A 20,334-nucleotide genomic window follows, 5' to 3' on the forward strand; every position below is an offset into this window, starting at 1 on the left:
CGATTTGGGAAAAGTGCCGGACACTGCATTGCAGGAGAATGGGCACAGGTAGATTTTTTTTAGTATAATAATATAGACACAGTATTTAATCAATTATTTATTTAAAAATATCACCTTGAATCTTTATAATTTTTTACAATTATACTTACAATTACTTACAATTACTATTACTTTATAATTATTATGTAATTTCAAACACGTTTGATTTTAATTATTATTTTTGAATTTCTCGAAATGTTTTTTCCAGAAAACCCGATTTTCTACATTTATCATTTAAAAGTATATGTGTATGTGTATATGAGCCAATATTTGACTTCTTGTCGACATTTTCTCAACAACGACTGCACCAATTTCAAAAATTTGGAAGCCACGTATAAAACTCGTTAAAAACAGCGTTGATTAGATTTTGCGACGATTGGTCAAACCGTTTCCTTATAATTTATTATGAGTTAACGGTTTATTATAAGTAGCAAAAAAGTTCAAAATTCCATTGTCAGATTATTGCTAAAATCTCGAACAGATTTAAAAAAAAATTAAACCGTTTGAAAGATATCAGTTGGGAATCGTGCTGATAGTTTTTGTAAAAATGGGCCTGGCTAGTTCTTCGTAATTAATTCTTCAAAAATATGACGATGTTATTGAAACTTTTCATGATGATAGAGTTTATTATCTTAGCAAACGTCTAACACATAGAAGACCTGCGAAAAGTTGTTTGATTATTTAAATTCACCAATATTTGAAATCAATGTGTGGATTATAACTAGCAAGTTTGGTCAATTTGTAAAAAAATTGAATAATCTGCAATACGTTTTAACATTTCTAACATAAAACTCTACAACGACTTGGTATAGGCCATTATAAATTATTATAAATATTAAAAAATATATTAGAATATTTGATTTGTATATATCGGAAAGTCCATGCAATTTTTCTCTAGGCAAAATGCCTAGTTTCTTTGTGTAAATCTTATTATTATTGAAATCAGTATCATTAATTGATATAAATTTTTACTGACTTAAATTATTGATTAAGCCTACTATTTGCTCACACCCCTAATACAACATAAGCTAATCTAATATTAGTGACAAAGTTATAATACTGTGATTTCGAATTATTTCAAATTTAACTTGGTATTATTATTTACCATTGGAAGTATTTCTGTCTCCCCTAAACTGTGGCGGAGCAACCCTTAAGTTTACTGAAGGAGTTAGAGAAGTTAGGGATGCTAATCTTATTACGACAGATTTATATCGTGCGTCATTTAAATTAGGATATAGAATAAATTGACATCGATGATAAATATAATGAATAAATTATTTTTATAATCTATTTTTATCGAAATTCTTATAATTTTTAGTTTCTATTCATATACATTTACCTCAAGGAATGTTTATTAAAAATGACATTTCTTGATTTTTTATTTAATTCTTTATGATAAGTTGTGATGCTTGTAGAAACTATGACACTTTGAAATGAATTAATTATTTAACTGATTTTTAATGTTATTAATTCAAACAATGTTATATGTATACGTAATTCGGTTACCGTTTATGAAACTGTGATGATTTAAAAAAAAAGATTTGGAACAAGTAATTGGACTAATTTTGAAATAAAGAATGTAAGAAAACTAAAAACTGAACAGTCAATAAATCGTTTTCAGATAGAAAAATAGATTTAAATATGATTTAAAGTAAAAATAAATTTTAAATAAATTAAAACTTATGATCTTAATTATAAATAAAAATATTTCCTTTAGTGAGGAAAACCTTTATGTTTCTTACCTACTATTTTTGGAAACATTTCTTAATCACATCAGCTCATAGAGCACCTAGTTATGATTGCTGTTTAATACATTTATACAAAAAATATTTGAATATTTTCACATTACTAAATAAGTATATTAGTAGTATATTATGTTTAGTATGGCATATAAAAAGTGAATGCAGAGTTATATATTTTGTGTTAATATTTTACAATTAACAAACTTTTTATTTCTCACAAATGACGCAGTTTTACATGCAACCATATACGTCTATTTTTTAAGAAGTTGTCAATTTCCATTCTTGAGATTTTTTAGATTTTGAATTTCTAATTTAACTTTTAGGAGAGCTTATTTCAAAACATTCTGTACTATTAAAGTAAAAAGTGAATTTGTTTAATTTTCAAGTAGTAAAGTAAAAACTATTTTTCTGTCTGTATTTAACTATTTCCGATGAAGAAGACATGTTCTTTATTTTAAATTATTTTACTGTTTTATATGCATGTTGGTTAAAAAAGAAGTCGAAATGCTATAGATTCTAATGCAAACAAAATTGTTCATTTTTTCACTTAGTTTGAAAATCTTCATTCAATTGGTCTGATCTAACGGTGTTACGGTAGATCAAAAGTCAGTAGAATTTTATAAAATATAAATGTTATTAATTTTAATTTAATCGTAATTCTAATTAACTTTCCGTAGGGCAAGTTATAGTAATCGCAAAAAAATCGAAAATGAAAATTTTTATATATCTTTACGTTTCAGAGGTTTCTGAACATTTTGGCATACCTTAGAAAAAATGGATGTATGTGTGTGTGTGTGTGTGTGTGTGCGTGTGTGTATGTATGTGCGGATACAAATTTTCGTCGACGATTTCGGGAACACCGATCAACCGATTTGAATAATTCAAAAAACATTTGATTCGTATTGATAAGGAGACGTGCTGATTAGTTTTTGGCAGAGTCAGGTCTAACCGTTCCGAAGATACGGGGCAAAAAGTGCCGAAAACGGTTACTCAGTTTTTGAGAAAACGGAGCGTCCGATTTTAATAATTCAAAAAACATTTTACTTGTATTGACAAGGTGAAGAACCGATCAAATTTTCATAAAGGCAGGTCTAGCGGTTTCGGAGATCTAATGAAAAAAGTAAAAAAAAATGCCATTTGGCGGTCAAAAATGATCATTAGACATATGCACATCAAATTATCAGATATTTTATAGAGATTTTAACAATAAGTATAATTTTGGTTTACATTCCTATGGGTTCCGTACCAATGTTTACGCGTTAGACGTCGACGCGGCGCTTACGCGGTTTGTTATTTCGTCTTTATGCAGTTAAAGCAGTACGATTGCTTTGAAAAAAGTTTAGATCTTTCAAAATATGTCAAAAAAAAAAAATTAACAAAAAATTATTTTTTTTAAAAAAAGTAATTTTTTGTCTAATTGTTTGTCAAAAATCTTATTTTTCCGAAATAATTTTTTTTCAAAAATGTTAATCGTTTTTAAAAAAAAAAATAATAATAATTTTTTGTACGGGAAGTTCCAGCAATTTGCCTTAAGGCACGATGCCTTAATTGCCTTAAGACAGAATTCCACTTACAGCTAGTTAAAATGATATTTTATAAAGATAATTCATGTTTCAAAAAAATTTTCTGAACATTGGCATAATAACACTTCTGAGGAGAGTACGTTGTTGTCGATTTCTTGGATGCAAAGCATCAGCAGTAAGCTCTAACGCGAACAAAGTTTTAATTTGAAACTTTGATCTAAGTGCAAAAGCTCTGAAAGCATCTTCGCACTCAAATTGTACTATTAAATACAGTGTTAAAACGTCTGGATATGTGTTCCCCGTAGATTACTAATTCGAATATGGAGAGTAAAAATATTTATTGTTCAGAAATATAATAATTTAATGATATTTTTTTTATATCTCCAGTCCACCTTATATATAATATTATTTTAAGTAACTAAGTTTTATGAAAATAAATAGCATCAAAATGCGTATTTATTGCCGCATTTCTTAACTTATTGCTTTATTTCTTAACGCATTTACTGTGTAATTAACTTTGTTTTTTTTTTAACCTGAATTTTATTCGTTAGAATGTATTCCAAAACTGGTTTCTTGATTAATATAATTAATACTAAATTCATCTGCAAAATTTTACCTATGGTATAATAACACATATGACTCTTGAAATAAAAGTTATATAAAATAAGTAATTTATACAAGTTTATTTTAAAAAAAAATGATAATGGTTTTATATTAAAATTTTTGTATTTATTTCATTTGTATTTTTAAGTTACCCCATCATAAATATAGAGTGACTTGCATCGAAGCACCGATTTTTTTTTATGAGAATAATAATAAAAAAGTAATGTTGCTTACTTTATTATTTGCACATTTATTTTACGAGATATACTAAACTGATGATTTTGACTAAATTAAAAGAAACTTAATGGAATGTATGCAAATTTCAACCTTTGCGCGGTTGTTTTTTAGCGTTATATCTATATCAACAAAACTATAATTATATATATTTTTATTAGTTAGAATGCCAGATACGCATATAAGAAGTATTTTTATTTCTATTTTATTTATATATTAAATGGTTCAATTTCAAATATTTTTTTTGTAAGTTTCAAGACTTTATTATTTCGACATTTTTTGGAAAAATTGAATGATTGTTTAGTATATTTGTATGAAGAACTGCTGGCTGATTTTGGATGGTTAAAAAATATTAATTACGAAAAACGATACACACTCTAATACAACAGTCTATTAGATTTTGGTAAAGGTAGAGCACCCGTGTTGGAGTTAAAGTGGAAAAGTCGAAAACAGCCTTTTCGGGGCAAAATTGAGCATTTGACTTAATCATATTAAATTATTATTATTTATTAATATTCATTTCCATTTTTTAAATAAATACTTTGTGATAATATTTAGAATTATCAAAATTCTTATAACATTCTATCTTCATAAACATTATTAGTGTTCGAGCAAAACTTTTCAATTTGGTTCAGGGATACAAAAATATTTGTTTAGATTTACATTTATTTAGCGTTTATTATTAATATATCTAATGGAAACTTTGTTTGAATATAAAATTAAAAACAACAATGAAAAGACGATTTTAAATATCACACTATATGGCTTTAGATTTCAAAACAATAAATTTTAAACAATAAATAGTTATTCCAACTCTGCTAATACATATTTCTGACGAAATACCAGAACAGTGTTATACAGTGTTATCTTTGTCAAAAATGTAATGTGCTTATTGAATTTATTTTTTTCATTGGTTGAGTATTGTAGCTATTGTTTTGTAAAATCTCTTTAAAATTAAAAATAAGGTATTGGATCTATTTGCCTCCTGGCTGTTTCATTTTCTCCGATGACAATTTTTTTTAAAAACAGCAAAGAGAATGCATTTCTATAATGATGATTTAGTTGGGAGTTTTACTGAATTTAGTCTGATAGTTTTTTCTGACTAAATTCTGATATGTGTCGCATGTTCTGATGTAATTGATTTGGTTTTCACGATGTAATAGCTCAAAATCAAATTGGACCTTTGTTCCCCGCCCTACTCTATATATAACGTTTTAATAATTAGCTTTACGGCTTAAAGCTTAATATTTGAGTTACCACTTCATCTCACGTAATCTAGTCTTTATAACTATATTACAAATCAGATACAAATAATGTAAATTAATGAAAATGTTATTATTTTGCATTTTTAGTGCTAAGGATCTTGAGTTCAACCCACAATAATATTCATAATTTACTTTTGTATATAAAGATTTTTTTATTTGTTTGAACATCGGTCAGAAGTTTAGGGGTCTATGAGCTGTTGTTATGAATTAAATACTTACAAAGTACTTCGGTTTTTTATAGATTACAACCCAAACAGTTGTCCGATCTCTGTGTTTAGAATTTTATTATTACATTTTCTGTAATAGTGGTAAGTTTTTATTGATACAGCTATGCCGCGTAAATGCAATTTTATTTTGGAAATATATTGCTGACTATAATTCCAAGTGAAAATCGATGTCACTACTGTTTGACATCAAGCTGCTCGAAGCAAGTATCGAACCTGGAATCTCTGATGCATATGACGCCTTTCTAGCTATGTATATAAAGAATGATCACGCTTTTATTTACTTCGTTACTTGTCATATGCCATTTAGCCAATGGCAGCGTAACAATGCTAGTGCGGTTCACTATCAACCCCTATCTTCCTCACAAGAAGTTATAAAACTATAACACAATAAATGAAATTTTTATTTTCAACCCAATTAAGAAATCAGTTTTAATTTTCAATAGCATACATAAAAAAGAGTATCAGTGTAGAAATAAAAATACAGTTCGTATCAAGTGCGAGTCCCCTCGCTCACGGCTTATTGCATAATGAAATGATTCTGTGAGAACATTAGCAGCCGCTCGCTTCGGAGCTAAAGAGAGAAAAATGTATTAGTTAGCACAGAGAATAAGAAATCCAGCCAGAACGCTACCAATTCAATCCGTAGCGCTCTATTGATTACGGACTACTTTTGCCTACTTTTTTCTTCTCCGCATTATGAAGGGGTATCGTTAAGTCTCACTTCTAATTCTTTAATGCCCTCATTTACTTTTTTGCAGAATTGAGATTCTCAAGCCATTTACTGAAATCTTTTTTTATCTAGCAGAATAATTTTAGGCCCAAAAATATTGTGGGGTGTGGAGGAATCGTTGCAAGCAGTTAATTCTCAAATGAAGCGTAATTTATTATTTTGATTTCATTGAATTTAACTATTTGCACGATTCGGTTATATTGCGAGACTTCTACATTTTTGTTCATTTACAAATTTTAATTCAAAATTAATTTTTTAGGTAATGGTTTTGGTTTTTTGACATGTCTTATGGCTAATACTAATTAAAATATGATATTTGATATAGATTTTATTTTTCCTATACCAAAAAATTGTTATAATCATTGACCTTTTAATGAATGGACCTAACCGATCATTTGGCGACAATACTGCCTTCATTTATTATTTACATATCCTTTTATATCACATCAATTTAGTCAAAATTCTACATCATTATGGTTTCTATATACATATTCAATTACAAGTATATTATAATTATGATTCAAAAGTTATAGTATTTTCAATCCGTTCCCCGATTGGAGTTCAATCCTAACTTCAACCAGTTTCAATCTCCATGTTATTTCTATCAGCTCTATATTCAGTAGAGGAGACTTGGTACGGTTGTGGCACTTTTTTCATCAGCCATAATTTTGTTAGTTTACCAGTTAGCTGGGGCTAAAGTAAATTATATAGTAATTTGAACATTTATATTTGTGGAAATACTGAAATATTGTCCTTATATACGATGGATTAGTTATAAAATCAAATTACACAAGAAAAGGGTGAGTGTCACAAACGTCCACACCCTGATGTTTGAAAAACATCATTATGACTGAGCTAAATTATCTGAACTGAACTACTAATGTTCAACTTATCAGCAAAATAATAAAGTGATTTATCTGTATAGAATTAACTGTTATTAATAAAAGAATTTGAACATGAAAACTTTTATCTCTATAACAGCAATACGGTGTACATATGATGTTAATGTAAGACACTGACAGAAAGCAATAATGGGAACTTGTTCGAACAATCATACTTTATCTTTCTCTTTTTGGACTCTCAAAATCAGTATAGTTTAGCTGTTACGACGACTGTTGCTACCGTACCTTGGCACAACCGTACCCAGTCTCTCTTCTTATAATTTAGTAGCCGCAAATTTTGAATTTACTTCTTCCAAAAACATTTATAAACAAATTAAGAATATAAGAATATCTATCACAATGCATTTTATAACTTTGTCAGAAAAGTATAAGCCATGATAAAAAATCCTTTTGTTGCATATAGTCTCTAATTACTATTGTGCCTTGTACGAATTGTAATGAATATATACTTTGTTGGATTAAATATTAGATTATATGTATATATATATATATATATATATATATATATATATATAGATATATAATATTATGATAAATAAATAGAAATACTTATTTCATACATATCCATGAAATGTTTGGAGTGATAATTTTTTAATTTTGCACTGGTTGTTCAGATTTTCAATATAAGACATAATATATCTATGACACATTCTTCCTACTCGCAAATCAAAGCGCGTATTGAGTTACGATACAAAGAATATTTTCAAACATATTCATGTTTCAATCAGGATTTATTACCGACGTGTCTCCATTTTCGAATCGGTCACCTACCTTCCGATATTCAGTTCGTGTGGCGTCCAATCCCTTTCGGATCTACAAAGGATTCGATCTTCTCGCTGACGGTAATCCCAATATCATTGCTTCTGATATATTCCTTTGGCGTAACAATAAGGCGATGAGCTGCCAGAGATAGCAAGGGGGCCGCCAGACACTTCCTGAAATATGTAATTGTATTTAATTCGATAGTAATATTAGAGATGAGATCAATTTTGCGATGGCATTTTGTCTGAAATATTCAGCAGCAGAGTTGGAATAACTATTTAATTTATTTCTCGTAAAATTGCTTTTTTTAACTTGATATACTTTTTTATATACTATTTTTTATTGTTTACTCTTTTGCCAGGAAAATGGCTCAGTTGGTTCTTTTAACTCCATCTACGTGTAAGCTTTTATAGAGATTATATAAAAAAAACGATTGAATCTTACTTAAATTAGCTATACATCTTATAAAACTATTGAATAATGTATAGCTAAGAATATTATTCAGGTGAATATAACAGCTTACAACAGTGAACTAAATAACAGTACTACCAAAAAACATTGAAATAAAATACTCTGTTATGGATTTTTAAACATTGCTGTTTATCTCCCGATACCAACGTCGTGAGGTGATGGCTGGTTATACATATTTTTCCCTTTACTTCCCTTTTTATCAAATATTGTGATTAAAAAATTCTTAAGTTTATTTATTTTTCAGATATCGGTAGTAGACCTTTTCATCCGCGGACTCTTAAGCCCCACTCTACCCTGTAATAATTGGCAGTTTAAAATGTAAATGCTTGTCAATTTATGATTTGGAAGTTTTTATATTTTGATTAATGAATTTGACTAATTTATCAAATATTGCATATGGATGTGATTATTTTATAAAAAACGAAATAATTAAGGAACTATCTACTATAAGAATTTTATTTTGTACTTTAATCTCAATTGCATAAATCTGCACATTTTTGTTTAATCATGTGTTTGGATTTGTACGGAAATTTTGTAGATATAATTAATTGAATGACGGATAATAAGCCTTATGAAATGCGACTATTCATATGAAGATAGAAATTGTTCTTGTATGATTACTATTACTATACTATTATTTTTTTGTTAGCTGATTTGTGAACCTGCACAGTAAATTTGTAATTGGACAATATCTCCGCATAAGAAATAAATATATATATAATTCAGCGAAGGATTGAGATTTGCTATGCAAACAAACTGTTTTTTTTAACTTCCCGTAGGGTAGTTATAGTAATAGGGCCGAAAATCGAAAATAAATTTTTTTGCATTTGTCGACGTTTTGAAGGTTTCTGAACATTTTGTCATACCTCATAAAAAATGGATGTGTGTGTGTGTTTTGTATGTCCGCATTTTTTCGTCCACGTTTTCGGGCGCACGGATCAACCGATTTGAATGGTTTAAAAACATTCGATTCCTATTAATAGGGAGATGTGCTGATTAGTTTTTGGCAAAGGCAGGTCCAGCCGTTACGGAGATATGGAGCAAAGAGTGCAGAAATTAGAAATCGAGTTTTTGAGAGAACGGATCATCCGATTTGTATCATCCAAAAAACATTCAGTTCGTAATGACGAAGAAAAGTGGTTATTAGTTTTTGGCCGTTTCGGAGATACAGAGATAAATGTTAAAAAAACTGCAGTTTTTGAGAGAACTAAGCGTCCGATTTAAATGATTCAAAGAACTTTCTGCTTGTTTCAACAAAATAATTGCTTTTGGAAAAAGAATTTTGTTTCTAATTTTTTTTTTCAAAAAATATTTTTGTAATTTTGAATTAAAAATTCAAAAAATTAGCTAATTAAAAATAATGTTCTGGAGATGAATTGATTTATGATTTACATTTGATTTGCTCAGATATGACAAAATAGCAAAAATAATGAAAGTTACAGTATTTGTAATAATATATTTGAAAACGTTTAAAATTTCTCGAATATTTCATTACGGTACAGGAAGTTTCAGCAGTTTGCTTTAAGGCACGATGCCATACACCACTAGTTATATTTTATATAGATGTAAAGTTAGTTAGGCTTGTGTTTTGTATATTTATAGTCAATGCTTCCGATCCTATGGCATATGACCAGAAGTCACTGTAGTAGAATATTAGCAAGAATGTTACAATTTATTTATAACGTGTTGATTCGAACAGAATTTGCATTTGAAGTGTTTGATAATGTGCACCAGCTCTTTCGCTTTAGGTTTCCTTCGGCGCAACAATGAGACGTCGAGCAGCCGGACTATGGTCGGTATATTCCCCTATCAAAACGCCGGAATATAATGCACACAAAAGCGGTACATATCGGATTAGGCTATTTATCTAGTGGAGTGACTGTATATCATGTTATCACACACCCGTTTTCCGTTTTCCGCTTTCCTTTTGTCCGAACCAACAACGTCTTAAATCGATATAGAGAGCTCTTATCGGATGTATTTGCTTTAAATTTTACTAGGAGGATGGGTTGCAACTGACGACGGATTTGATTTGTGTCCTACTATTCAAATTATTTTATTGATCAATAATAATTAACACAGTTTTTCAATTTTTAAAACTGAATGTTTTTAATTTTCAACAGTCACGCGAAATAACTATTTTTACTAAACTATTTAACGTTGATTTCAGTTGCATATTGAATTAAAACTAAGTGGATACTGAATTCTAAATATAAGGAAATGGTCCAGTCTACAGTTCGCAAAATTAATTTTAAATTCAACTGAATCATTTTGAAAAGATATTTAGATTTTCCAAATCTATCTGATATATTTTGAGTAAAGGAGTTTTTAAGAGGATAATTTTTACATATCTAAATTGTATTATCAAAACGATTTCTGTTAATAAAGAAGAAACAGCTTGCCCGATCTTTACCAGAAGCTAAATAATGCAATTATCTAGTATTACTATTGGTTTTTTAATAATTTTTTCAAATCGTTAACTATTTTTTGATTATTTGACTATTATGCTTTGCTTACCATTTTTTTTTAACCTTTGATTTCATAAAAACTGCTCAATTGTTAATAATGTACAATAAATGAAAGTGAGATAATATAGAAAACCAAACCAATTATATCACAACAAATAACAAATATCAAACAAACCACTATTTGACTATGTTCAGTAAAACTCTCATCTATTTTTTATTCTAGAAATTCGTTTTTTTTGTTGTTTTTTAATAATTTGTGACCTGGTATTTTTGACCCCATCGGCGGACGGCCAGGGGGAAAACAGGTCCAATATCTTTTTTGAATTTTACCTTTAAGTTTAAGTTTAAAAAATAATAACTACTTGCAATCAGTGCAAAATATAAATTTCATGTTTGCATTTTTTACAGAGATAGCTGTGTAACACTAACTTTTTTTGAAATTGTTTTTTTTTAACTTGATTAACTTTTTAGGAGAAGTTTATGCTTTCGCAAAAAATCAGATTTTATTTTATTTTATTTTGCGATTTTAATCAGAATCTATGCCAGTACGTTCTGCCTTTCATACTCTTCTTTTTTCTATGCTGAAAATGCACATAATAATGAAAAAGAAACACATAAATTTAAAACTGAAGGTACTGATCAATACCTTCCAGCCAATTCGCAGTGGCCAGTTTGAACTGGCTCATAGAAAGATTGAGAGAAGATTCTAGAGAAAGAAAACTCTCTCTAGAAAATAAGCTCATATTATACAAAGTGATAATAATATCCTTATGGACATATAGAAATGTGATAGAGCTATGGGGCTGTGCCAGCAAGAGCAACATTCTTATAATTCAGAGAGCCCAAAACAATGCTGAGGAAAATTAAAATGGCCCAGTAATCCACCGTCCACAACATAATTTTTTCTGTTTTGCACAGAAAAAATTTCACACAAATTGTTAATAATTGTTCTTTATTATTTATTTTTATATTATTATTTAATCGTTTATTAATTTCCCGTAGGGCAAGTTATAGTAATGGCAAAAAAATCGAAAATAAAAATTTTTATATATCTTTAAGTTTCAAAGGTTTTTGAATATTTTGGCATACCTTAGAAAAAATGGATGTATGTGTGTGTGTGTATGTGTGTGTGTGTGTGCGGATACAAATTTTTGTCGACGATTTCGGGAACACCGATCAACCGATTTAAATAATTCAAAAAACATTCGATTCGTACTGATAAAGAGACGTGCTGATTAGTTTTTGGCGGGGGCAGGTCTAGCCGTTCCGAAGATACGGGGCAAAAAGTGCCAAAAACGGTAACACAGTTTTTAAGAGAACAAAGCGTTCGATTTTAAAAATTCGAAAAACATTTTATTTGTATTAACAAGATGAAGAACTGATCAAATTTTCATGAAGGCAGGTCTAGCGGTTTCGGAGTTCTTTTACATTTGATCTTAATAACTAAAAAAATATTTAAACATAAAATGTTCAAATGTTTATTTCGGAAAAAAAAATCTTTTTCACTAAAAAATAATCAATGTGGTTACTCAATCAATCAATTGATTTTAAATTTAACAAATAATGAATAAAATTAAAATAATAAATTTATCTAAACCTGGAATTTTATAAATTAAAAAAATATTTTGTCTAAAAAAACTCAACGCCAATCAACGCTAATCAGTAGTTCTACACCAAACGGTATACGCTTAGCGCTGTTAGAAGAGTGTGCCTCTTCGATTCGTGTAAACTCGTGGTTGATTCGGGTTGGCTTCGGATTTTTGTTTCCATGGCAACGTTTTTCTGTGCAATTTTTCTAAATTAATTTTTCACCATTGGTAATTTACACATTGACCGAACAAGTTCTACTAGTGTTTTTAAGTGTTTTGTGATGGATTTTCATAGTAAGCTACCACACTATATATATATATATATATATATATATATATATGATAAAAATTGTTTCTTGGGCATCCATCCAATAATTAAAAAAACAGTTTTAATGCAAAATGTTTTAATTAAGAGAACATACGTTTCAGGCACTGAAGATGGGTCAAATCTGGACCTGAAACGTATGTTCTCTTAATTAAAACATTTTGCATTAAAACTGTTTTTTTAATTATTGGATGGATGCCCAAGAAACAATTTTTATCATATTATTTCACCATCTGAAGAAAAACCTCTCGCTTTATATATATATATATATATATATATATATATATATATATAATATTACTTAGTATTTAATTTTTTCTTCAATACATTTTAGCATTGAATGTTATGTTTTATAAATATTACTTTGATTTTTTATAATTTTCAAAATATAGAATATAAAATATAGAATATATTTAATATTCATTATTTATTCATCCTTTGTGTTCACGTTCTGTGATGTTTTGTGGTTTGATTACAGTTGACGTCCACACTTAAATTGAATGTATTTTTAGAATTCAAAAATGATGAAATGAACAATTATTATTATTTTATCTAAATAGTTGAATCTCAATTTTTAGTGATTAAGATGATTATAGTTACGCATTGGGAGGTTCATGCAGAAATTGAATTTACTTTTTGTACAATAAAGCAGAATATTATTGAGTTCAATCAAATTATTTTGGACAAATCAAATTATTTTGGAGATCGATGCAGTTATTTTCGAGAAAGCTGGGTGAAAGGCTAAAATTGCGTTCACATACTTTTTGGCATTGTCCCAGTAAGCAAAATTATTAAAAAATCAGTCAAAACATATAATCTGTGAATTTAGTCGCATGCATTTGAATTATGTAGTTCATATAATAAACTTATAATTTAAAATAATTGATTTTTTTTATTTACCTGTACAAATTGGCTATCATTTAAAAATTAATGTTTTTTTAAGTTAAGAATAGTGAAATTTTTCATAAATGAAATTAATATGATATGTTTTTCAAATCATTAAAATTAAAGCAAAACACTAGAAAAAATAATATATTTTTAGGAGTACTGATTTTAAGTAGTTCTATTAAGTGATCTGTATATAAACAATAATCATTTACAATTCTTTGTTTCAGGTGATAGACTATTGGACATACCATGTAAAGTTTGCGGTGATAGGAGCTCTGGAAAGCATTATGGCATATATAGTTGCGATGGTGAGGATATTATAATTCGTACATTTTTATGGTAATAGATTATCCTAGTGATCTGAATAACGTAATAATCCAAAGGCTTAGTTGCGAATAATATTTATTCACTCGTTTTGTGTGTATTACAATAAGCTTATTCTTGCTAATTTAGTCATAAGCTAGTACTGTTGAAGTTAAGATATGAAATCATGAAACCATATTTTTAAATTAAGTTTAACTTCCCATAGAGTTATAGTAATTACAAAAAAAATGAAAATTGTTACATATGTTTACATTTTAAAGGTTTCTGAACTTTTTTGCATATCTCAGAAAAAGTTGATGTATGTATGTGTGTGTGCGTGTGTGTGTGTGTATGTGTGTGTATGTGAGTGTGTGCGTGTGTATGTGCTGATAAAAAAATTCGTCGACGATTTCGGAAACACGGATCAATCGATTTGAATAATTCAAAGAATATTCGATTTGTATTGGTGAGGAGTCGTACTGAATAGTTTTTGGCAAAGGCAGATCTAGCCGTTTCAAAGATACGGGGCAAAAAGTGCCAAAAATGTTATTACAGTTTTCAAGAGAGCGGAGCGTCTGGTTTGAATGATTCAGAAAACTTTTTATTTTTATTGACAAAATGACGAAAATCTGGTGAAATTTTTGAGAAGGCAGGTCCAGCGGTTGCGGATATCCGATAAAAAAAAGGTAAAATTAATTCTATTTGGCGAAATTCTATTCAATATGCACATCATATTATCAGATATTTTACAGATATTATGATTATAAGTACAAATTTTGAGGACATTTATATAGTTACGTACCAATGGTTACACGTTGGACTACGACGCGGCGCTTACGCGCTTCGATAATTTTGACTCTAAAACAGCTATACAGCGTGGTTTGCTTTAAAAAAACGTTCACAATTTTCAAAGAAATCTAAATATAAAAAAATTCAAATTTTTCGTAAATCATTTTTTTCGAAAATTTCATAATTCATTAAATATGTATATTTTTTTAAATTATGTTTTTGGTGCGGAAAGTTCTAGCAATTTGCCTTAAGGCACGATGCTATGCACTACTAGGTTTAACATAAGATTCTCTGTTTTTTTTTTTCATTTGATGCAGCAATAAAAATTTTATGGATGTATGATTTGTATGCATTTAATTATTTCAATTAAGCCCGCGAATGTGACAAACTATTTATGTGGATTAATTGAATTTGTAAGATAAAGCGTTTGTGTTTGTAGGATGTTCTGGGTTTTTCAAGAGGAGCATCCACCGAAACAGAGTATACACGTGTAAGGCGGCGGGCGAATTGAAAGGGCGATGTCCGGTTGACAAAACTCACCGGAATCAGTGCCGGGCTTGTCGCCTGGCCAAGTGTTTCCATTCTAGCATGAATAAAGATGGTGAGCAATAATATTCATTTTTATACTAATATACAGGGTGTGCTTGACATTGACGTCAAGGCGAAACGGGGTGATAGTATTGACCTTAACTGTCGTGAAAAAAATTAGGAAAAAAAATTTTTGCGTTATTTGGAAATTATAGGCTTTTGGAAATTACGAACTGAATCTGAGTAAAATGTACTAGCAACAACCGTGTGATTTTTAGGTTTTCATTTTTTTACTAAACATTATTTATTAATAAAATTATCATAATATGCGCCAACTTTTGATGAAACTTGCCTCTCAAAGTCAACCGATTTAAAAAATATATATAGTTCAACAAAAAGCCCTAATTCTTGAAAACTTGAAGAGTTGTGTTATTGTTTCTGATAGTGCGTGCTTCTAAAAATGTTATTCACGGTTACGGTTTTGGAGTTTAAATGAACAAAATAGTACAAATTAACCAAAATAACCGAAAAATAGTTATAATTTTACCAAAGCTCTAGGTGGCACTTAAAAGCACATAATTTCTACACAACGTGAGATTTTTTTTTTCAAATTTTTTTCAGAAGATTTAAGGTCAATTGTTGATATTTTATATCATACAAAATATTTGAAAATTAATAATAATGAAATACAAATGGCACCTGATATTTATATTGGTCGACTTACAAAATAAATATATGTAATATAGTATTAAACGAATGTTGAGAGATAATTACTACTTAACCATATTTTTATTTTTTGCGTAATGATCTGATTTTACAGATGTTTTCTCTTATATCGGGAAATAACATAACGTATATTTTATTTTTATTATTTCGCAGAATTGTTATACTAAATCGGATTGTTTGTTCATCCGATGTTATACGCGCCTAATAACACAAAAGGGTCTGTGATAATAAAATGAAATATTAAAAAACGCGCTCGTTTTTGTTTTTACGTGTTCGATATGGTTTTACAGGTGTTTTCCCGTGCAACAAAAACATAACCAGAATATAAATTTCTTTTGTTTGCTTTTATTTAACATTTTAATGTTGTGTTTTGTATGATGCCAGAACAAGCATTCACGATATATTATTAATATGGGGACCTAAATAACTGTGCATGCTGGTTTGCGGTCTATGTTTAGTATTTTTATATATTTGTACGACAAACAATATATTTATCTGCAAAACGTTTTTACCGCGGTAGTTCTGATGAAATATCAATAGCTGGGAGCAACAAGCACATCACATTCGCGAGTTGCATTCGGCTCAGCTTGTTTTTATATATATTTATATAAATATATATTTATACAAGCTTTCCATATTTCATTCTTTTGTTTATATTTACACGTGTTATTTTTAGCAAGTTAGCAATTAAAAATTGATTCCATTTTTAAATTAAATTCGAGCGAAATTACATTATGACATTAGCATTCTCATTAAAGTATTTTTTAAATATTCTAATAATAAATGCGTTCTAATTAAAATTCTAATTTTAAATACGTTTCAGTATGAATAAACGTTGAAGACCAATATAAATGTCATATTGAAATGATATTCGTCTTCTATTTCTGTGAAATATGTTAAGAGCCTAAGAAATAGATAAAATAACATAGGTATAATTAGTAATAATATAATTAGTACTCACGATAGATTAATTATCATTTCTCATTCAACTTTATTTTTTCATCGTTTTTAATTTATTTTTTCACGTATCTTAGGAATATTTATTTTATTTTTGATGGATAGAATTGCTGATATTATAATTGATAATATTGATTTATTATTATTTATAATTATTATTATTTTTTATGCCTATTTCATAATACTGGTGTTACTTTATTAATCAGTTATTTCGTGGAATAAAATTAATTTGTTAAAAACTTGATTTAAATCACAACAACTAATACATCAAAACATAAGCAATAACTCCTATTGGTTATGTATCGTGATGGCTACATATTATGCAATTCTACTATTTCGAAACTTATTGAGTAGTGATTACAATAGATATTTTACTATGATTAGAATATTATTATTATTATTAATAATAATATATAAACAGAATAATTTAACATAGTTTTCTTTTTAACATATTGGCAAACACAACTCATGACAAATAAGTGAATTTGAATTTGAGCAATTATATTGCGAAACCCAAACCAATTATATCACAACAAATAACACATATTAAACAAACTATATACAGAAAAACTTCCAGCTAATTCATCATTGTAGAAATGTGTTATTTATTTCATATGTGGGGAAAATGGTACAGCCAGGGAGCAAACAGCTCAAATTTTTAATTTTGAAGAGACTTTACGAAATAATAGATACATAATTCAACCAACGCAAAATATAAATATAAAATAAAAAATATAAAATATAAAAAATTGCATGGGTACATTTTTTCAGAGATAATACTCTGTGTAATCTTGATCTGATATTTCGTTAGAAATACTTATCAGAAGAGTTGAAATAACTATTTATTTAATTTATCTCTTGTAAAATTGCTTTTTTAACTTAATTTACTTTTTTATTTATTATATTTTATTGTTGACACCTTTGGCAAGGTAAATGTATAGTTGTTTTTTTACCCAATCTACATGTAAGATTTTATAAACGTAATATAAAAGAACTATTGAATCTAACTCAAAATTACAATATATCTTATAAAACTTATAATACTTAAAAATTATATTAAGGTATTGTAAACTGAATAGCAGTGTAATTTTAGAATATCACAAATAGATAGTATGTAATATATGTGTGGTTCGTAGACTGGTTGAAGATATAAACTTCTTATTATCTTATTATATATTATATCTTCAACTTGTCTACGAACAACGCATATTATACACACTATCTATTTGTAAGTTTTTTAAATTAGTATTTTGTGAATTATTGTTTAAATACAAGTTTAATTTTTATATTACATAGTATAGTGCATTACCATATCCTGATACTGGATTATTAAAATTTTCTAATTCAACACTAAGATTAACTAATTTTTCCACTGAATGAGGACTAGGATTATAGCCGAAACGTATGGACGTAAAATAAATTTTTGAAAGAGATTCATATTGATGTTATGCGTTATTACTAGACTTTGTTAATATACATATATATATATATATATATATATATATGTAAATAATAATAAAATTTCTTAAATCGTAAAGATTATCAAAATTACCCTTGGCCGATTATAAAAAGTATTTATCTAATTCGAATTATAGCGTGAAACGACATTATTCACCCTCTATCCAGGCGTCCAACATATGTTATGATCATTTATAAATGATCGTACAGTTGCACGAATATTCCGTTCACTTTTCAGCCCTATGTTACGTTCGGCCACCGCAATTAGATACGCACTTCATTTATCTGGTATAACAAATAAACCCCCCAGTAATATGTGTAATAATTATATATCAAGTGGGCGTTGTGATAAGCGTTCTTCATAATAAAATCCAAAACAACAAACTTTCAAATAGGGTAGACTTTAAATGTCCGCGGGTACAAAAGTCCACTGATATATCAAAGATAAAAAAAATTTAAAAACAAGATTTGAAAGTAGAATCAAATAGATGCATAACCAACCAACACTTTGATTCTTACGGCGTTGCTATCTGGAGATAAACGACAATGCTTGAAAATCCATAACAAAAGTATTTTCTTTTGTTGTTATTTTTTTTATTGTGAGCACTGCTGTTTAATTATCAAAACCTTAATATAATTTTTAAGTAAAGAGGACCAACTGAACCTTTACCCTGGATAAGGTGTAAAGAATGAAAAATAGAAAATAAAAAAGTAAATTAGGTAAAAAAAATTTGCCAAAAATAAAATAAATAAATACTTATTGGAACTCTGTTGATAAATATTTTTGACGAAATACTACATCAACGTTATATGTGGTGTTATCTCTGTCAAAAATGTGCTCATGAAAGTTATATTTTGCATTAGTAGAATAATGTAATTATTTCATAAAATCTTTTTAAAATCAAAAATTTAACATTAGACCTGTGTGCTCCCTGGCCGACCCATTGTACCCCTATGTGGTAAAAAGGACCAATTGGCATTTTTTTTAAAAAATAGCAAAAACCCCACATTTTAACAATGATGCTAGGAATTTTACTGAATGTAGTCAAATAGTTGTTTGTTTGATATGTGTTATTTGTTGTGATATAATTGGTTTGGTTTTCACAATTTAATTGCACAAAATCAAACTGGACCTTTGTGCTCTGTTCTACTCTAACTGCTCTATTGTAATCACCTACATTTTATTTGGTTATTTACCTATTTTTACTAGAACTGTCGCTGCATCAAATCTTATCTTATTTTTCATAATATCTAAAACAGAAATTGGTATATAGGATTATTATTTTTTGAATAATTTTAATTCGGGGTTTGCGAAGAATTTCAATTTTGTGCTTTAGCTTTTGTAGGTCTTTTTTTTAATTGCACTACATACTTCGACACGTATAAATTCGTGATATCTAGATTTTTATTTTTTTTAATTTTTGTAAAACATACTAAACTTCATAAGGCTCGTAGCATATGGTCTACTAATTTCAATTTTGCCAATTGATATAAATTTTATCAAATGCAACAATGCTGTTTAATTACAATGTTCAAATGAGACATCCAGTATTCGAAATGATTATAATGCATGAATAAATGTACTTTGAATTTGCTCTAAAAATGAGCTAATTGGTTGCATCTTATCGGCCAGTAATTTTATTTCATATGCAGATTTCGTTAATCCGTTTGTAAGCATTTTGATCTTGTTGGATCTTTGCGTTTGTTCCCGAAAACGCGTCAGACGCACCGAGGCCCGCATCTCAAACACTTCGAAATTAACTTGCGAATCAAGAGTTGCCGTCGCCCCATCTTTGCCCAGAGTC

The 20,334-nt window shown here is 28.4% G+C and overlaps 1 protein-coding gene across 1 annotated transcript in view; it reads left to right on the plus strand.

Moving 5' to 3' along the window:
* The first annotated feature begins 8,392 nt into the window (after positions 1 to 8,392).
* The window catches only part of LOC113375093 (nuclear receptor subfamily 2 group E member 1), a 44,900-nt gene continuing 32,958 nt past the window's right edge, over positions 8,393 to 20,334 (plus strand). Inside the window, exons 1-3 of the mRNA XM_026615041.1 lie at positions 8,393 to 8,426; positions 13,996 to 14,076; positions 15,300 to 15,461. Coding sequence (XP_026470826.1) covers positions 8,393 to 8,426; positions 13,996 to 14,076; positions 15,300 to 15,461 — 277 coding nt within the window. The remainder of the gene's footprint in view (positions 8,427 to 13,995; positions 14,077 to 15,299; positions 15,462 to 20,334) is intronic.

The sequence above is a fragment of the Ctenocephalides felis genome, unplaced genomic scaffold (genome assembly GCF_003426905.1).
Source record: "Ctenocephalides felis isolate EL2017-DRISC unplaced genomic scaffold, ASM342690v1 CF-g0.4_SCAFFOLD_01886, whole genome shotgun sequence".
In the NCBI taxonomy this organism is placed as follows: Eukaryota; Metazoa; Arthropoda; class Insecta; order Siphonaptera; family Pulicidae; genus Ctenocephalides; species Ctenocephalides felis.